Source organism: Engraulis encrasicolus, chromosome 7 (assembly GCF_034702125.1).
Source record: "Engraulis encrasicolus isolate BLACKSEA-1 chromosome 7, IST_EnEncr_1.0, whole genome shotgun sequence".
NCBI lineage: Eukaryota > Metazoa > Chordata > Actinopteri > Clupeiformes > Engraulidae > Engraulis > Engraulis encrasicolus.
The window spans coordinates 39192302-39207686 of record NC_085863.1 but is presented as its reverse complement, the minus strand read 5'-3'; the positions used below and the strand labels follow the sequence as shown (position 1 = coordinate 39207686).

Below are 15385 nucleotides of genomic sequence, written 5' to 3'. Positions count from 1 at the left end.
TATTAAGAGGGGAGCAGTACGTTCTAAACAGGTTCACGTTAACATCTGTAGTGCAGTGATGGCATTTTCTAACCAGCATATTGGCTTGGACATATATCGAAAAGAAAGAGCATGTTTTACTTGGGCCTTCCATAGATGTGCATCAGGAAGAGGACACAGCCAGAAAAAGAGAGAAAGAGGGTTGCACAATGATGCACAAGTGTCTGAATGAAAAGGTGGTACGCAAGCAAGCGAGAGGAAGAGCATGTTTTACTTCTTGGGCCTTTCACAAGCTTCGGAATAATAAAGAGCCGAAACCACGTCACATCATTAAATGAGATTCCTCCTTTTGCTAATTAATGCAAGAAGTTGTGATATTTCAAGTGTCTGTAAAGATTTATTGCCCGTCAGAGTTCCAAGTTGGAGAGCGGCACTCCATTTGCTAGTTCTCCAGGGAGGCCTATTTTCGCCCTCCTTAATTGCTCTTTTCTCTGGTCTCATTAAATATTAAGAATCTCATAACAACTGTGCTTCCCCTAGTGCTCCAGTCCAGACCCCAATGCCAGGTGCAGTGAAAATAACCGATAGGCTGCAATGTTCCATTCTTTCACTGCTTAGAGTAGAGTAGGTTCTTTTTTTCTTTTTCTTTTTTTTGTTCCATTGCAACTTTCCATTTCACACTGGGAGAGCTGGTGGAAAACTCTATCTGACGTAAATGACAGAAAGTTAACATTAGGAACGTAACAGAGTTAACAACAGACCCATAACACGATAAGGGAGAGAGAGAGAGAGAGAGAGAGAGAGAGAGAGAGAGAGAGAGAGAGAGAGTTTCTTTCCAGCCAAATGGAATGTCAGCTGATTAGAGAGCTCATAGGCCTTAAGTGAAGGCCTCATCATCCAACCAACCTCCTTAAACTAAACACTTCAAGAGATAGATGTCATTTCTAATTGCCCCGGCTCATTGCAAATGCATTTTATGAGAGGAGCACTTGAAACAACTTAATTCCATTTAAGCCGGACCCAAAAACATCTCATGCATTCAGAAAATCGTGCGTCTCGCAGACGTGCCAAAGAAAGTGTCTGTCTGCATACTCCTTCTTATGGTAGTGTTAAATTACCCTGTCGAAAATGTCGAGGGTGTTTTAAGATGAGACTTTGGATAAAGTTTAGTTGGCCTAGTTTATTTGGTAGTGCTGCACACACTGCACAGACAACTTGTTTACTTCAGTTTGATTCTAAAGTATTGCTAGCAGTGCAGCTGAAAGCTTTGGCCGGGCCTGGGCCAAAGACATCTGAAAGGCCTACATTCGAAACACATGCAATGTAATGAGCATGCACCCAATTCAGGGGCCCCTTTCTCTCAGGGCCTGGGAAGACTGACCCGCTTGCCCCACCCTATTGGCTGCCTTGACTGCTATAGCGCTGACTGATGAAGGAGTGACAATATTATGGGAGCCCATCCATCTGTGTCAGGGTGCTTCGAGACGAAGTGCAGCCCTAGCCTGGCGGGTCTTCAGCATGGAATAAACACCCTGTCGTCTCCCATCGCATAAATACAGCTCTGGAACTGTCATATAGACCGTAACCTTGGTTAACCCATGCAGAGCTGATGACACGTGTGGCTCAGCCCGGGACCACGTCATCCAAAAGGGCCCCCAGTCAATACTTATACAATGTGAGGGGGACTCAATTCTGGGGCCACCTCGCCTTGGCCACAACTGACCCTTTTGTGCCCCTACTTTCAGCTTCTATGGACATATACAGCAGTACTGTATAGTTCCAAAGGAGACAGTGCCAGGTTTTCACGTGTTTGGCACCCTGCCGATCCCTAACCCCCCTAGATTTCTTCTGAATAATCCAACAGCTGGACTGTGTTTTGACGGTGCTTGTTGTTTTGTACGCGTCGTGTGGCATAAAATGTCTGGATTGATGATTTGTTTACCTTTTTGTGTCCTACCACCTGTCACTTTGAAAAAAGTGTGTTCTTGGAACTGTGGATCCCTCCTTATTATCGTGTATCATCAAATGTCAGGAGAAAGCTGAGAAATCCGTGGAGGGGAGTAGGAGCAGGTGGTATACTGTGGGATGAAACTGACGGGGGAGATCCCCTCCAGTAGACACGACCCAAGAAACTCAAGACGTGAGTTAAGTCTCACCCAATAAAAAATTGCTGACGTCTAGGAGTAACTGTGATGACACCATACTCCATACTTGACCTGTTGCTTCTTGGCATATTTGTGGTGTGGGAGACACAAATCTGACCAAAGCAAAAAAAAACTGAGAAGAAGTAGAAGCAGACTTTGAAACTGACACGGCATCCAGGGCATCCATTAGAATCACCCCCTCTGCGTGGGAGAGCCCCAGCTCGGAGAGCTGCAGCAGGCCGGGTATCCTTTATTGAAAAAAGGAATGTCACAGAGTATCGGGATCCAACTGCTTTGACGTAAAACACCCCAGCATTCCTCCGCCTCCTTCCAAGGAAATGTTTGTTGCCATGGTAGCCAAACGCTGCTCTGGGACAGCCCGTGGAGAGCATCCCAGAGTCCCGCACAGCTGGATGGACGGAAGTGCATTCCTGACTTGTCCCTCTTAAAAAATGTCTCTGGAAATACGGAGAAGCCCAGAGTGCTCCATCATCCCCGCATCTTATCATAAAAACATTAAAAAATGGGCCTAGTCACGGCGCTCATAAAAGCCTTGCTGAATTACCTGGGCTACTTATCAATAAGTGACCTCCAAAAACAATTTCGTTTTTGTCACAGCGATGATATTTGTTATTAATTAATTCCTTGTAGTGATTTTGAACACAGAATGGTTAATTTGAGGACATTTTTGTGGTCGGATTGCTGAACGGGCTTGATTCTGTTTCCGCTTTAGGCAATCTGTGATAATAATGGCTGGTGTGGTTGCTGGTGCAAAGCCAAACAGCATCTCTTGCCTCAGGCGACTCAAGGGTCAAGTGTTGCCTTCTGCACTCACCAGAGAGGTGAGGAGAGAGTGCAGAGGACCAGAGGCGAGGAGAACAGAGGAGATTATAAAAAGAAATGAGAGGAAAGGTGAGAGGAGAGGAGAGGAGAGGAGAGGAGAAAAAGAGAGAAGAGAGGATGAAAAGAGAGGGGAGAGAGGAAAGATGAGGAGGGAGGAGGAGAGGAGAGGAGAGGAGAGGAGAGGAGAGGAGAGGAGAGGAGAGCACGAAAAGAGAGGAGAGGAGAGGAGAGGAGAGGACGAAAAGAGAGGAGACTGGCCAAATTTAGTTGCCAGGACCGGTCCCCCTATCATAAATAAGAAAAAAAAATCATTTGGAAAAAAAAGGCCAGAAAAAAACCTTACCTAAGAAAACTGATGACACTACCATGTGTGTACCTCCTCTCCTGCCTCCTAAAGTTACTGAGATAGCTTTCACAGATGCCCACTCTCACTCGCAGTCAACCCTCTGGTTGTACCTGAGTTCCAATGAAAAAAAAGTTACACACTTGCAGTGTCACTCAGTTTTTAAAACATTTTCAGCGCTATTCAGTATGCTCAGCACAACCAGGCCTTTTTGTCTGATGACTGCTAATCTATTTTTTTATCAGCAATCCTCATGTGCCCTATTCTCAATGTTTACATTCAGGTCCCGTGCTTGCCTTCTCTTCTTCCGACTTCAAACGACACCAATTTATAAAAGTTTATAAAAGAGGATCTCGTAAATGAGATCTACAGCTGAGTGGGCTGGAGCATCCTCCGCAAAATATATCACGGTATTTAAGCACTTTGCCTAATGCAGTATGACTTGAGCCACTTTACTGTGGAGAATATGGAGACCACAGTGAAACACTGGGAGAGACACAGTATGTGCCAAAAAAAGACTCTTTCCATTTTTGAGCTGAAATCCGCATCTCCTTTTTTGGAGGCCATGATGGTACACCAAGGTAGGGATGCAGGGAAGCCAACTGGGGGGACAAAGGTGTCAGCTACCCAGGGAGAAAGGGGCCCAGAATTGGGTTTCCATTGCATTGTATGTATTGGATGGGGGGGGGCTTTGTCTTGGGCCCGACCAAAGCTGTCAGCGGCCCTGTATGAATGGATTGGGGCATGGGCGGACATAATGGGGTGGGGGTGGTGGATGTTTCCAAAATGAACTAGCCTAGCACGTTTTGTTGTTGGCTGCTGTCTCTATGTGAGTGTCCCCATAAGGGAATGTTTTGTCTGCACAATAAAAACACAGTTCAGCAAAGGCATTGGTGTACCACTCACACCAACTTATTCTAGCTGTGTATACATCAAGATAGTCCGATAGTCCTATAACTCCTAGAACAAGATTTTCATGTTTTGTCTGTCTGTCTTTCTTGTCACACACACACACACACACACACACACACACACACACACACACACACACACACACACACACACACACACACACACACACACACACACACACACACACACAGGGCCGCTGACAGCTTTTGCTGGGCCCGGGACAAAGTAATTTGAAAGGGCCCCCTACTCAATACATACAATGTAATGGGGTCCCAATTCTAGGCTCTCTATCTCCCTGGGCCCGGGACAACATACCCCTTTGTCCCCCCCTGTCGTCGGGCCTGCACACACACACACACACACACACACACACACACACACACACAAGCAGCACTGTGGAAAGCAGCACTGTGAAGCAACTAAGAAGTTTAAGGCTGTACTACACAGTGCAGTCTGACTAATTCCCGCCCGGACTCCTGACTGCCGTTTGCACATCTGGACGCCAATCTGCACCCCACTCTGCTCTGCTCCGCTCTGCCAGGGACTGCTGCTGGAGTGGGGTGAGGAGGCATATGGAGAGAGAACACAGAGTTCAGAGACAAAATGAACAAACGAACGCAGGAGAGAGAGAGAGAGAGAGAGAGAGAGAGAGAGAGAGAGAGAGAGAGAGAGAGAGAGAGAGAGAGAGAGAGAGAGAGAGAGAGAGAGAGAGAGAGAGAGAGATGGAGATGGAGAGAAACAGAGGTCATCAATAAAGTGAGTGAAGGTAGAAAGAGGACAGTGAAATGAACAGAAGGAGAGAGAGAGAGATAGAGAGAGAGAGAGAGAGAGAGAGAGAGAGAGAGAGAGAGAGAGAGAGAGAGAGAGAAAGAAAGAGAGAGATGCAAAGAGTTTGTTTATTGAATGAAAGAGAGGCAAGAGAGGGTGGTTAGAAAATCATTCTCCAAAAATGAGATTGTTGAGCAATGGGATGGTGGTGCTGATGAGATTTAAAAAAAACCCACACATACACAACCTGACATGGTTAATCTGACGGACTGTCTAAGTCTTTCATGAGACGATCGAAAGGGGTGATGAGTCATTCTCTCCCAGATGTCATACATGGAATAAGATATATTCCTGTACAGTCATAGGCGGTCGATACAGTCATGACTGCTAGTGAGTGTACTGTAACTGTGGAGCAGAAGATGGGTTTCCATGACTACTGGATTTTAAAGTCTGGATAGGGAACCAGGGAGGCACCATCTTTGCCTTTACCGTCTCTGATTCTTAAAGCTGTCTCAAGGGACAGAAATAAATTGCATTAGCACTTATGTTTATGATGTGCTGATTATTTCAAGTAGTGAGTCCAACAATGCAGTCCAGGGGGAACATTTTCTCACAATTACTTCAGAGAAAGGGATTGTTTTGTAATAGTTCAGGGTTCCTTTTATTCAATATTGTTATTACATGACTCTGTTGTTCCTGCTTGAAATGTGTTTGCAGACTAAATATCCATGACTTAGGCTTAGACTATGTTGTCAACATAATAGTTGAAAGCAGATCCATGGACCAGGACCTGGCTTGCTTGGGCCAAGTCTTAAAGAATGTGTAGAAACACTGACCCCTGGTGAAACAAGCGACAACACCTCCTCACTTGAAGAAGACTTCACTGGCCTAACATGAAGTAATCCTTGTGTACCTTGCTGACATAATGGAAGTTGAGGTTCTAAGATATTGGAAAGCACTCTGACCTCAAGTGGATCCTCATGCCTTGATATAAAAAGACATTGCTCACTGTTTTAATAAAACGACACGTCACCGGAATGATCTCAAAGGCCCGAAATGTCTTAGCAACATAATACACAGATGGGCCAAACAAAACATTTGCAAACACATGCACCTTCATCGCTTGGAATTGCACCTGCCTGGGCGTGGCGATGACTAACCTGTTGCCCGAAGCAATCAAAAGCACCTGACATCACTCTGTCCTCTCCTTGACTGCATCACGTAATGCCTATGCAGGCTCTCGCTGAAGAGGAGCGAGGGTACCTGCGTGCACTGCAGCCTCAGATGGCAATCTCAGCCTTTAGATAAACAAACATGGAGCTCGCAAGAGGGCTGATATAACTGAGAGGACTCAAATAGACACAGAGCGCCTGTCAGACTTTCCGGTAACACGTTACTTTGACAGTACCATCATACGCATGACATAACACTGTGATAACCTTGTCACAGACAGTGACATAAGCATGACATGACACAGTCATGAAATTGTCATAAACATTATGTCAATGTCATGGATCCGATAATTAAGTGCCGTTTGGCTATTGTCACAACAACATGACATTATTTGGGCAGTGTGTGTGTGTGTGTGTTTGTGCAGAGCCTTTTTAAGGAGCCAAACAATGTCAACTTGTCATGACAAAAGCCTCAACAAATTTCCTTTTTAGACTTTCCTCTCTGAGATCTCTGGACATAAAGGTGCAATACACCATCAACAGCATACTGTAGTTGACCTCTAATCTGAATCTGTGGATCAAAACTGGCACAGGCTGAAGTAGTGACATTCTGATCCCTTATTAAATAAAATATTGCTCTGTTGTGAGACTGAAAAATTCGCTACAAAACACTTACGCAATTACACTTACACTTTGGATTCTCCTCAAGGATTCCACCAGATATTTGGCGCCCACAACACAAGAGTGTGAAGCTGTGTGTTGTGACGCAAATTGGCAACAAAATGTATTTCCTAATCTAATTTAACCGTCATTGCAACACAATTTTGTGTATTTACAGTTATTAACTTCATCTACAACCCTGGCAGAGGAACTGATTGATTCCATGCTAATCCTCTTGGATGCCTATTTGATGACAGGTCAGACCTTTATTTTTCCCCCAATTTTTTTGATCTGTGAAGAAAATACGTACATGGACAATGTGGACCAGCAAAATGCAGACGTTGGCACGTCGCCAGGTAGGGTACTGTTTCCCTCAAGGGGATGCTTTGAAGTGATTTCCCGGCATTGCATAGGACACTGTGTCCTTTAGGTGTCAGCCTTAATGCCTGGAAGCCGTTCAGTCGAGTGAAGGAGACGTGATGGCTCTGACATCAAGAGCATGCTTGTTTCACATCATCTGTTTAATCTTTTATTGATGAGGGACCATCACATGCCTCCACACAGCTCTCTTTGTGAACTTTGATTAATTTTGCTCCGTTTGCTCATTAAAAAGGTATCAGGACGTGAAGGGATCAAATCTCATTTTACCCCCTTTATGTGCAATTATATGAAATGTACACATAATCCTGCAGAGGGACTAAAAAGAGGTACCTTTGTTTTCAAAAGTGCTGTTGTAGTATAACACATCAGAAAGTATGTATTTGTATTTATGTATTGTGCAAGTCCTAAATAAATAATTGCAATTGGGTGTCATCTTTGGCTTCGAAATTTTCGGTGTAATATGCCTTGATCTCCTTGTGCCACCTTCAATCCCATGATTTTCTTTTTTATCACAAAGTCTTTGTATGAAGAGAGCTTGAATTGACAGACAAAGACAAAGATGTCGGGGAGGAAATCTGTCTCAGGTTCTTTTGCCTCCTACTTCAGACACATATTTCTATAGGAAATCCTCACCCAGCATAAAAGAGATTAACGGGATCAAAGAGCAATGACTCTCTCTTTCCAGTTCCACCGTCTGAAGGCAGTCAACACAGCATACCCCAGTCCACATCTTCTGTGGTATAGAGGACGCACACCAACACACTTGTGTTAACTAGCCTAATTCAATGATGTCTCCCTTCATCCAAAAGCCTTTCAGCTGATGCCTTAATACAAAAGGTCTGGAAGGAGTGTAAGATGTCTCGACTGTTCTGGTGCCAGGGCCTGTCAGAGCTCAAAGGCAGAGGCGGCTGCCGTTGGGCTACTTGTTTCCTGTGTGTGTGTGCACTGATAATGATCGTCAGAGGCCAGCTACTAAGCAGCAAATCTGCTTCCTGTATTTAATTAGGAGTGCTGACAGGCCCTCATCACCAGGAGCCAGGCCACAAAGGCCCCGGCCATGAAAAGACACCTTGTTGTGTGCCTTGTGTCCGTCCTACACCCCCCACCCCCGAAAAAGGGAAGCGGGGCCACTTACAGCTTTGGCCGGGTCCAGGACGAAGGCATCTGAAATGGCCCCCCACCGTGACAAAGGGGAGCAGGGCCGCTGACAGCTTTGGCTGGATCCAGGACAAAGTCATCCAAGAGGTCCCCCCCCTTCATCACCACCATACAATGCAATGACAACCTAGCTTGGGAAATCCCATGCTGCTATGCACAATCGTTCCTAATCTGAAACACAGCATGGAATCTATCCCTCGTGACGGTTCCCAATCATGGTCTCTCCAATCAGAGGGAAGGGAGGCATAGAGAGGTGATGACTGCAGTTTGTTTGAATAGAAACTGACACGATTGGCTATGGGCTATGTATGCCAAATGTTACGCATTCGTAATGCCCAATAAACAGCCGCCATCAATTGAAAACTACACACCCATATACGGGATTTACAGTAGGCAGGTCGCCAGACCTTATGTCACTTGCGATTAGGTCTGGTGGTAACTAGGCAAATGACAACCCAATTGTAACACCCCCCGGCCCAGTACAGCTGGCCCCTTTGTCTCCCCTGTCTGCTTCCCTGAAGAGGAGCATAAGCTGCCAAGAGCCCGCTGTGGAGAGCACTCACTCCCTCTCTTGGCCACCTGAGATCAAAGAGGGCTAGCTGAATGCAGACACCAACATGCAGAGGTGTGTGTGTGTGTCTGTCTGTACTAATTGTGATCAAATGTGCCATTTTTGTCTCATTGTATATCAGTGTTTGCAGTGATTCATCAGCTGATTATTCAGCATTTTCATATCTTTACTTTTTATTGTCTTTCTTGGTAAAGCAAGGTGTTGTAACTTACATGTGTGCTTTTTTTTGCACATGCAGCATGATGGTAATCATGTGTGCATGAATACTGTCGTTGCACACACAGACCTATGGCAAAAACACTTCAGCTTTCCTGGCAATAGGATTTCTTTTTTCTCCTGGGTGTGTGTAGCCTATGAGTGGAGGGCAAATCACATTTCCATGCTAATGCAAAGAGAAAGGGCACCTCCATGTGGCTATGGTTTGTTTTCCAAAAGGTAACGATGAGTCTCCTCATATAGGAGTATCCTAGTGAGGATGACCTTCACATCACCTTGCCCTTTGGCCTGCTATGTAGAGGAAACCTCAGACATGTAAAAACAATCCAAGACATTTGTCATGGATTTAGTATATTACGTGTGTGTGTTTTTACATTTTGCCACCCATTAAATACCCACCTGAATTTGACTTGAACCACAAAGCCCTCATACAGGTCCATTGGTAAATAGGCCTCTATTACATATCCTATATTAGCACTTATGAATTTAATTTGATTGCTAATAGAAACTATGACAAACTATTTTGCTTGTGTCATGTTGTAGCTTATTATATCTAGCTGGTTATTTAGATTTCTGACCATACATATTACATAATGGCCGGATTATTTAACTTCACTGTCCATTTTATTATTACGACTGCTACTTGGGAGTAGAGTAAAATGTATTAATCACATTGATTACTAATTACTTATATATTACTAATACTATTTATCCTGGTATTAATTAATAATGAATTCAAATCCTTTCACCCAGGATACTCTCTTCAACCAGAACCAGAAATGGCAACATTTCACACTACAAAATTTCTTTACACATGGTAGAAGAGATAAATCGACCACTTTAAAATGTGAGAAACTGAATAGATTTAATTATGGCATTACATATTTGGCAACATTACATCCAGTAAAAGAGTTCTTCCTTTCCTGGCCGGCTACATAAACATTGTGAAGGGACAGTCTGACAATTGCATGGGACCTCAGAAGTAAAAGTAGCTTCCCGATTCTACGCAGACCATGGGATACTGGTCCACAGACACCCACAGATAGAACTACAAAGAAAAACTGAATCCCTTTGAAATAGCCCCACTTGCAAAATGGCAGAGGTTGAGACAGTGGAGATGCAGTCAACAGCAACATGTTAGAATATCATGCTTGTCAGCTGTCATCTCTTGGAGTCGGCATGGGATAGAACCCAATTCCATGTTGCAAGTGACTGACGTCCTGTCAGTCTCTCGCTCCTCAAATGTTTTGACAGGTGGGTGAGGTGGCATTGTAGTAGCGTCGTAGACGGCTTTGATCAACGATGAACAGAAAATATCAGTGTCCTTTGTTCGCGCAATGTTGCATGATTTAATGTGCACCCTTCTGAACCATTTGAGAGAATCGATTCGTTATGGAGAGTGTAGTGTCGATGAAACGTTCCACGCAGCTCTCAAGGCACGTCTCAGTTCGTGAATCTAACTTTGAACTAGGTTTATCCACGCACTTATCCCAGCAGACGTCAGTGAAATTGTGCACCTGTGAAATACAAAATAAACTATTAACACACACACACAAACAGCAGAATTATGTAAAGGTCAAGAAGCCTACGTATCAAGCTAACGATTCAGTTAGCTTACCTGGGCTTGAAACTGTGCTTTCTGTTGTTCAATAGCTATCAATCTCTGAAGCTCTGCAGCCTCTGCTTTGTCTGAGCCACCAGCCGATGATAAGCCAAAATCAGAGCTGTAATCTGCCATTATTTTAACTCCAATAAAGCCGGTTTCTATTGCAAAAAATGACAAGCAACGCAGTGCACTGCTTTGCGAAGGACTCGTTTTCCTGGGTCCTTCAGGGATTGTGACCAACCTCCTTGGTTGTGACACAAGCATCACGGCGTACGCGATTGGACTAGGAAGTCATCGGTGAAATTCACAGCAAACATTCTTGAAATGATGGATTTAGCTGTCTTTAGCTGCCATGGGTCGATTTCGACTCAAATCCATTTATCCACCAAATTATGCTCAACTTAAAGGGACATGAACATGATTAGATACACTTATATTTAAGTATGCCGTATCCATTGATTGCGTCCATAGAAGCACTGCTTAAGAAAAAAATTCTCCGGCATAATTTTAGCCAGCTAATTCTTAGAATCTGCACGTGGGGACGAAAGCACAATATTGAACAATTAATGTTAATGTTTTGTTTAAGAAGGACATCGCACATCATGTACAATAACAATAAAGAGCTTTTCCGTTGTTATTATACCATACATTTGTTTGCGTTTTATGTAACGTTTGATGTAAGAGACTTCCGTATCACTAGATGGCACTGTATTTCAATATTTACCATTTGCTGTGGTTTTCATAGAGGCAGCCAAAAACTCGGCGCTGCGTTTGTTGTCAACTGACCTTGCCCAGCGGAGATGGCGAGTTTTGTCCGATTAAGTACTTTGTGTCATCGAGGTGTAAAACGTAAGAACTTATCAAATTTCTCTTTACCATTTTCATTGATGTTGCAGAGTGTAGCTGTTCGATTTAAAAGAACGTCACTGTTTTTGTCGCCAAACCTGTGTCCTACGCCACCGCCAGTGATTGTGCAACTGTTGTTCTTGAATATCCTGCTGTGTGTCTATAGGAAGCAACTGTCTTTTGATGTACTTACATTGAAACATTTGTATCTTTTCCTTTTTGTTTGAAGCTCTCTTATCAAAGAACGCTGTCTTGCCACGTGAGTTGTTAGCTTGTCGAACCTGGCGTGAAAGAGATTCTTTACAGTGTGTGGCTCATAGTCATGCAGCATCACATTCAGGTGAGATATTATTGTATTTTAACTTTTGAACTGTAACTGTTATAAGTTTATATCAGAGGGACGTGGGATTTCATGATGATGCATTTTGGTGGACGTCTATGTTTTCAATTGTAAAGTGGCAGTGTTTGTTATGTAATAGCCTGGCTATCTTCTCTAGGGTGTGTGTGTGTGTGTGTGGGCTGTGTCTGGGAGCCCTTTGAAGTGCAAGGACAAGGAGCAAAGCTTGTAAACATGGAATGTGCTCAGCACTGGCAATGCCCATTATGACCATGTGTCCATTTACTGCTCAGCATAACCACAAGTCATAACATAGCCATAATTTATTTCGAATTAATTTAATGACATGTCTTCCCCTACTTCTGGACATTAGCGGCCCAAGGCTCCAAGGCAGCGTCCATGCACTGGACGGGTGAGCGGGTGTTGAGCGTGGTCTTGTTGGGCATGGCCCCTGCTGCCTACCTTTCCCCTGGCCCAGCGGTGGACTTCGCTGTGGCTGCAGCACTCACGCTTCATGGACACTGGTGAGACAGTACAGACAATGTTACGTTTACAATTTGTGAACTGCACACAGTGTCCATAAACTGTACAATGGTTTATGGAAACTGTGTACAATTCACAGGTGATGTCTACTTGTACTGACAAGCTCAACGCAGTTGTGTGAGATTCAGTGGCACTCTTTTCTTTTTGTTAACATGCTGATTAAAATTACCGTTTTTAACACCTTTTATAGCCTTGATCTAGACAATGCGACTTCAATACCTTTTGGTACTATGGCTGTCATGTGACATTTACCATGTAAAGGACAAAATATTGAATTGAAATGCATGGGACTGACCTTATCTCAATTTGACTCCCTGTGTTGCCTGCAGGGGGATTGGCCAAGTGCTAACAGACTACGTTCATGGGGAGACGAAAATCAAGCTTGCCAATGCTGGGCTATACACTTTGTCCATGGTGACTTTCGCCGGACTCTGCTACTTCAACTACAAAGATGTTGGCATCTGCAAAGCCATCGCCATGCTGTGGAGCGTCTGAAGGGACAAAAATGTGGAACGTGAGATCTAATTGTATCCTCTGTCTTTGTCTCTAGTCACTGAGAGTTTTGCCTGTACTTGAAGTCGTGTTTTTTCAACTGTACTTTGTCCATTGTCATATATCCTGACTGTGCACTAGGAAAGTTCTAATTTATTGCTAAGCGCACAATATTTTTGTTTGAATGTGCACAATGTCATGTGAGATGACCTCATATTTTAAAAAGTAGTGTAAACATGGTGTTTTAGGAACACCAATATCCTGTAATGTTTATTGCAATTAGATTAGACCTTTGGCTAATGCCAACATTCTTTTTCATTGTCAAAGATTGCAATGTGGTCCACAAATGGAGCAATCATGAATTTGCATGTCATCACATACAGTATAAATGTACCACAGGGACAAATCATGACTGATGTAGTCATTGGCTTTAGCCCCCTATATTATTGTCTATCTAACAATTCACTTTGCTTGTGGCTCAAAAGCCTAAGGCACTGGTTTATTACGTCGGGGACCCGGGTTCGATTCTGACCCAAGGTCATGTCCTGATCTGCCCCTGTCTCTCTTCCCCACCCATGTCCTGTCCTACTCTTCACTCTGCTATCCTTATAAAGGTGAACATTTCCCAAATATGTATTAACAAACAAAAAAATAATTAAATCTAAATTTAACAAACATTGGAAGTGCGAGTGACGAAAATGGACCTTTCCCAGTGCCGCATAGCAGTTGCCACAGAAACTCATATATATGATGAACAGGGGTCAACACACCCATGTCACGGACAAGTCCTCCAAAAAGCAAACTGGTCTCCCATTGACAAACATAATGGCGTTCCGTGTACATGTTCAGTCTGTGTGCACACCACTAAAAATAATAGGACTTTTTAATACAGTGCACTGACATACAATTATATCGGTACACTTAATTATATCATCAGCAGGGGGTGCTACAGCACTCTCCTTCCTCCACACAGGCTCCTAAATTCACTTCTGATTTTGCTCCACAGTTATTTTTCTCACAAACTGTTGCCTTTGTTGTTATCAATATATATATGTTATTGCAGCCAAAAACTATAACTTTCTACTATCTGCTTACTGTTTACTTGGGTCTTGTACTGTATTTATGAGCCTCAAACCATTCCAACACAGCTTCAAATGTATATTGCATATCTGTCTTTGTCTACTTTCACAATTGATGCACAAAAAGATGCTGGAATGTGTGTTTCAGTTTGTGGTCAAGTAATGTCGTTTATACAGATGGGTAGGCGACCAATATACAAAGGAACGAGAGATTATGCTGATTCACTTATACTGTAAAGGCATTTAATTGCTTTCCTAATAAAGCAAAATAATATTCACTCGTACAAATGGCTTTCAGTTTATTTTGCATGGTTAGGTTCCATCAATGACGTATAGTTTTGTCACCATGGTTTGTTAAATGGAAATGACAAGATCATTGTCATTTGGCAAAAGCATTGATTTAAATTCTCCTAACATGCAGACGGATAATCAACGTGTTTTTATTTTGAGACGACAAAGCATGATCAAAGAATTTGGCCGTACCTATACTTCTCTTTATTTTCTAAAGGAGAGGACAGTTACTGATCCCTGTGGGGAAGTTAAAGGTGCACTGTGTAATATTTTAGTAGTTTATTTCTAGAATTCATGCTGCCCTTTCACTACTGTTACCTTTTTCATGAATACTTTCCACCACCATCAAATTCTAAGCATTCATTATGACTGGGAGCATTTTCTCCTATCTTCTCCTTTACCATTTTGAATTTCCAGAAATAGGCATTTTTAGCTGATATACTTACTGTACTTTTGTCATACTAGTAAAGATTAGTTAATTAATTAGTAAATATTCTTGAAAAGATCAAATTCAGTAGACAGCACAGTTTCAGTGAACAACATGGGTGCAATACCTACTTTGGCCACCATCTTACACAGTGCACAATTTATTAAGGTGTCAAGTAGCTTTTATAATGAACTTTGCAAAACACATACACACAATAGACATTAAGACAAGTTGAAGTTAGGGGGATGAAAACAAAAAGAAAAGTTAGAAGAAAAAAACATTGCAAATATATCCTGGGAGTTAAGGTAGGCAAAAGATTAAAGACTAATGTGACCAGAAAGTATGGTCAATTAAGTATGTGATGTAAGCTTAATATTAGAAGTAAAAATAATAACAATTAAATAGCAATTGTTTGAAAAGCTCACATGGTACAAAACGAACAAAGCTCCGGTGCATGAATACATTCAGCAATATTAAAGTGACCAGGAAGTAAGGCTGTGCAATATATCAAATGTATTTTGTGATATCAATATTGCTATCAAACAATGTCATGATATCGAGTTGAAACCAATATTTTTCACATTCTGTCAGAATCACTCTAGTCAAAAATGAGACGG

General features: G+C 42.8%; 2 protein-coding genes across 2 annotated transcripts; one reads left to right on the top strand and one right to left on the bottom strand.

Annotated features, from left to right (window-relative positions):
• Positions 1 to 9993: 9993 nt before the first annotated feature.
• On the bottom strand, positions 9994 to 11044 carry timm8b (translocase of inner mitochondrial membrane 8 homolog B (yeast)). The gene is given in 3 exon segments (XM_063202526.1): positions 9994 to 10595; positions 10598 to 10646; positions 10764 to 11044. Coding segments are annotated over 3 exon segments (402 nt in total). The 5' UTR covers positions 11018 to 11044; the 3' UTR covers positions 9994 to 10496.
• A 436-nt stretch (positions 11045 to 11480) lies between these two features.
• sdhda (succinate dehydrogenase complex, subunit D, integral membrane protein a) lies at positions 11481 to 14328 on the top strand. Its single transcript, XM_063203496.1, has 4 exons — positions 11481 to 11602; positions 11829 to 11939; positions 12310 to 12460; positions 12809 to 14328. Exons 1-4 carry the CDS (start codon positions 11554 to 11556, stop codon positions 12972 to 12974), a joined length of 477 nt encoding a protein of 158 aa, XP_063059566.1. The 5' UTR covers positions 11481 to 11553; the 3' UTR covers positions 12975 to 14328.
• Positions 14329 to 15385: the final 1057 nt, after the last annotated feature.